The sequence below is a fragment of the Micropterus dolomieu genome, linkage group LG11 (assembly GCF_021292245.1).
Source record: "Micropterus dolomieu isolate WLL.071019.BEF.003 ecotype Adirondacks linkage group LG11, ASM2129224v1, whole genome shotgun sequence".
Lineage (NCBI taxonomy): Eukaryota > Metazoa > Chordata > Actinopteri > Centrarchiformes > Centrarchidae > Micropterus > Micropterus dolomieu.
The window spans coordinates 22,308,019-22,313,019 of NC_060160.1; the positions used below are offsets into that span (position 1 = coordinate 22,308,019).

At 40.5% G+C, this 5,001-nt stretch overlaps 1 protein-coding gene across 3 annotated transcripts in view; it reads right to left on the reverse strand.

The window, feature by feature from the left end:
- Window positions 1-3,908: 3,908 nt before the first annotated feature.
- LOC123979326 (alcohol dehydrogenase 1-like) overlaps window positions 3,909-5,001 on the reverse strand; it is a 5,206-nt gene continuing 4,113 nt past the window's right edge. For all 3 annotated transcript variants that reach the window (XM_046063215.1, XM_046063216.1, XM_046063214.1), the window contains exons 6-8: window positions 4,574-4,834; window positions 4,198-4,330; window positions 3,909-4,068 (exon numbers count right to left, since the gene is read on the reverse strand). In XM_046063215.1, coding sequence (XP_045919171.1) covers window positions 3,926-4,068; window positions 4,198-4,330; window positions 4,574-4,834 — 537 coding nt within the window. In that variant the 3' untranslated portion in view covers window positions 3,909-3,925. The remainder of the gene's footprint in view (window positions 4,069-4,197; window positions 4,331-4,573; window positions 4,835-5,001) is intronic.

Here is a 5,001-nt window from a genome sequence, read left to right on the forward strand (position 1 = left end):
AAGAAGAAGAAGAGGGAATAATAATAATAGTAATATACAGTCTCTTGAGTAGTCTTCTGGTTTATTAGAAGTAAGAAGAGAAGTGACATTTGGACAAATGAAGGAGCACACGTGTTATTTAGCACGAGAGCCGACAGCCAGACAGAGTCGGGACAGAGCGCTGACGGCAGAAATCACGGATTTTGTGGATTTTCATAGATGGAAAGCTATAGCGTTAATGTGGGACAAATGTTTTCAAAGCTGTGCTGAAATTGTCTGTTATCTGCTGGACAGGCAATGCAAAAGAAAGCTGCTGTTTGATAGCTTTAGCTAGAAGCTGGCCATAATCACAGAGAGCCGTAACATGTTTCCCCTGTCAGTGGTGTGAAATATGGATTAATTTCATGTCGCCTACTTATTCTCCAGCCTGTGGTTTGGCTTCGCCGGTTACGTTAGCGAGACAATCAGCTGATCGGTAACGTTAATTGGCAATAAAACTGTAATGTTAGCTTAGAGCATGGAAGCATCAGCCAGCTAAACTTTTACTGACTGGTAGAAAAACATTTATTGTTAGTTGGATTGGTTTATTCTCAGCGCTGTGCTTTGGCTTGTGGTGTTATGTTAGTTGGATTCATTTCATGTAATTACTCTCTCTCTGTCTCTCTCCAATTCTCTGTTTTGGCTTTTTATGTTATGTTTGTGAGAATCAGCTGATCACTAATTGGCAATAAAATGGCAGCTTCCAGCATCGAAGCTCAGATCAGCCAGTTAAACTTTGAAAAAATATGTAGTTAGATTGTAATTTCATGTAGTTCTTCTCCAGCCTCTGTTATGGCTTTGTTACATGGACAGAAATGCGCCGTGATACAAACAGCTGATGAATATTATTGGTAATGAAACAGAAACATCACATAAACTTCACATTTCTTTCTACTGCTAATGGTGATATATAACAAGACCGTGTGCCTATCAAGTGACCAATAATGAATACTTACGTTATTAATACGTTATTGGATATTGCTTCCCACTGTGAACACAAATATGTAATTTGTACTTTCACATGCTAAATGCCCATTAAAAACGTTGCACTGTTTTACCACAAGCTGAAATTATGCCTGTCAAAAATGTTGGTAATATTTGCATGCTTATCTAATTAAGCAAAGCCAGAGGAGCCTTGATCCTCACCAGCCAATGCCTTTGTAAACGTCATGTATTATGTGGTTTATAATGGGCTGTGGTGCAGAAACAGTCAGGCTTACATTGTCCTGGGATCTGTCCGTGGTCATACTGGATGCACTAGATGTGATAGTGTTTGAGAATTTCTTCATTTACTTTGGTATGTTAGTCCAGATGAACCCTCCCAAGATGTAAAATAATGTATGACAGGAGTATGAGACATCATGTAGCACTTCATTTCTTCATGTGGCTGTTGTTTATTAATGAAAAAGTAACAATAATATTCAAAAAAAATTTGGTTTTACATAATTTATATAATTTCTTAACACATCTATCTAAAGAAACCTAATTTCTTGAATGGTTATCTCATAGATGACATCTTTGTCCTGTCTCAGGCACTGTAGCTATACTGCTCGCTTGGGTAGGGGAGGGGGTGTAATTTGCAACCCTCCCACTAGATGTCACTAGAACTTACACACTGAACCTTTAATTTCGCAAAAAAGTTTTTACGCTCGCTTGAGGTGGTTTTTGCCTTTGTGGAAAAAGAGTTAATACGCTTAAGATGGAAACCCTTTTTCCGAATAAGTTCTGACGTAGTGAACTTGTAACTCACGACTGATCAGCTTTTTCTGCTGTCGGCGTCTTGCCCAGTTGTGCGAAGTTCTTCATACCTGCCAGAATTTCATGCACCTTGCGGCTGGTAACGCTCATTTGTGCTGAGAAAAGGTGGATGCAAATCTCGGCAGGTAGCATTCATCATCAGTTCTGCCACATTATTATCACATCATTGGAGGTGCATGCAATTCTCGGGAGGCATGCAAAACTCTGCACCAGATATTCCCATAATGTGCGGAGACACGGCTGATAGGAGTTTGCCCCCTTGAAACAGGACCTCTCCATTTTTCTAAGATCAATGTCCATCAGGTTCATGCGACTGGTTTTGTTTCTGGTTTGGAACCCATACGTCTTGTTTATTACAGCCATGTGTAACGTCAACTACTGACGTAACGACACTTGCCATAGCCTTGTTGTTTCACTCCAAACCAGCTGATGGAAATGCACATATTTCACAATGTCTTTGTTTTTCTTTTTTGCGACATTTCAAAAGTACACGACAATTGGATGGAAACATGGCTACAGAATTGCTGTTAAAATGTGGCCAGACTATTTGCAGCCTATTTAAATAATTAATTAGCTATATTCTGCAGCTGCACCACGACCCTGCTCACTCAACTCACAGAAATATTAGCATATAATCTCTGCTAACTAATGCACTTTGATACAGACTGAATCAATGACAAAATTAAACAGTGTGTCTGGCTCTGTAAGAGGGAGGAGACAGAGAGAAACTCTGTATTTGTTTAGGAAAACCTACCAGCAGGTTTACATAGTTAAAATAACCTCTTTCTGGAATGTAAAACCCAGTGTTTCCCTCATCTCATGGTTAAATAACTCAGACTAAACTGCTTAAACATGCTCTCCACCCGTGACGCCTGCGGAACGCAGGTCCCACTTGCATTGGGACACTAGGTGCGGCTTGCACCAGGGGGGCTTGAACCTCCTTAATACCTTCTTGCTATTCTAGTTTCAATTTGAGTTCAGTTAGATTTCAATTTGGCTGTGCGTGTCAGACGAGAGCAATTATGAACTGTAATGTCTTCACCATAAAATGCAGTTATATGGTCATTTAATTTAATTTAGTGTGCCTGTTGTTTAAATGCAATATCCTATCGTTAATTAATAATTCTTCGGGAAAGGGGGAAACACTGTTGGGGGAACATATCGTGGAGTTTATCCTAGCAGAATAATTACAATGTTGTCTATTTAGTAAAGCAAACAGTAATATAATTTTGATTGGTCTGAGTAAATTGGAGCTCTAGCTATGAGTAACTGTTTAAACACAGTTTAATAAAGCATTCAGAGACTTGACAGACAATGCTGTGGACGCATAAATTCTGCGTATGACGTGCAATACAATGAAACCAGAACACAAACTAGGAAACCACAAATGCCATCTGTTTAGTCCATTTATTCTGCTTTATAAACACTTTTAGCTTTTAGCTTTTGCGAATAGAATACGATTCTCACAATCTGCACATAATTCACTGAGTATTGTTACTGTGTACTTATTGTGGAGAAACACTCAGAACTGTCCGGATGCTGTGGAACAGAAATAAAAAGAAATGATCAGATATAGAATCATCATCATCAGATTATCAATGTATCATTACCTATTCATTTATCTGTGTTGAATAGTCGAAGATGCGATGCTTTGATTGGAGAGCCTGATTCTACTGTAAGTCTCACAGTCAAAGCTTCACAGCAGCATTATGGAACGAGGATCATACCATTTTGGCAATATGGAGGTGCTCAACGTCTGATTTGTTTTTTGTCTGTTTTCTCCCAAGTTAATATACAGCCATAATACAATATAAATATCACCATATAACGCTGTCAATAAAAATGTAAAAAGAACAATGCTTTTAATAAAGGTTTTTAAAGTGTGTGAATAAATCCAAAATTGTAACAATGCCCTTGAGGAATGGGGGTCAGTGCGCAAGTGTGGGCGTAGCATGTATGTGTGTGTATGTGTCGGTATGTGTGAAGTGGCAGAAGAGAAACACTTGCTGAAGAGCACACAGACACACATTTGATTTGACTATCAGTCGATTACAGGCAAGACTTTACAATTCTGATTTGACTATGTAAATCCTTAGTCGGGGACAGCCCTGGTTACTGGTGAGTCATGAATGGTGGAGAAAGCATAAACCTACCATTTGCTGTTTTTCATCAATTCAATGGCATCATTGACCTGGTCCAAGGTCATGTTGTGAGTGATGAACTCATCCACCTTCAACTTCTTGTCCATGTAGGCTTTGCACATCTGAGTCACTCCATCCTTACCCTTAAAACCTAAGTCACAAAATCCCAAAATCAGAGCATGGAGTCTTATCCAGAACACGACTGGCTGGAGAAATGCAGAACATGAGCCCACAGTCATTTAGTTTGAGACTGACTAGTCAGTGGTCACATTTGTCTCACCTCCAAACAGGGAGCCCTTCCATGTGCGTCCAGCGATGAGCTGAATGGGTCGAACTGCAGTGTCATGCAAGTCTGTCCAGCCAACAATCACGCTGACACCCCAACCTTTCACACAAGACTCCAAGGCACTGCGCTGAATGGAGAAACGTCACAAAAGTTAGTGGTTTGAAACTGAATGGGTGCTGGTCCAAATCTCTGGGCTAGCTGAGGAAATGTGGGCTGGGTAACTTAATGAATGACGCTCAGCTCTTCTTCAATTGCTACTGCTGGGAAAGAGGAAGTGAACTCAGTTGATTTAGATAAGAATAAAAGGTTATTATTTTAGGTAACACGGTACCTCTTCATTATATTCTCAAATCAGATGAAAGCTCCCTACCATGACTCCCACATTCCCGACACATTCCAGGGAGTAGTCCACTCCTCCGTTGGTCATCTCGGACACCACTTGGCTGATGGGTTTAGTGTGATCCTTGGGGTTCACGAAGTCAGTCGCGCCAAACACCTTGGCCTTCTCAAACTTCTCTGGATTGATGTCGACAGCGATAATCCTCTCGGCTCCTGCAGCCTTGCAGCCCATGACTGCAGCCAAACCCACAGCTCCCAGGCCAAACACAGCACACGTGGAGCCCGGTTCCACCTAAAGTCAAAAGACTTCGGTCAACATGGCACTTTAGTTTGGACTTCTTGATGCTTCATAATAAGCAACAGAAACGTGTCCCTTAATGAGTGATTGTTCTCTCAAAGACCTCCCCATCAGGGCAGGAATTTTAATTGAAAAGATTTGTCTTTTATATCACAATAATT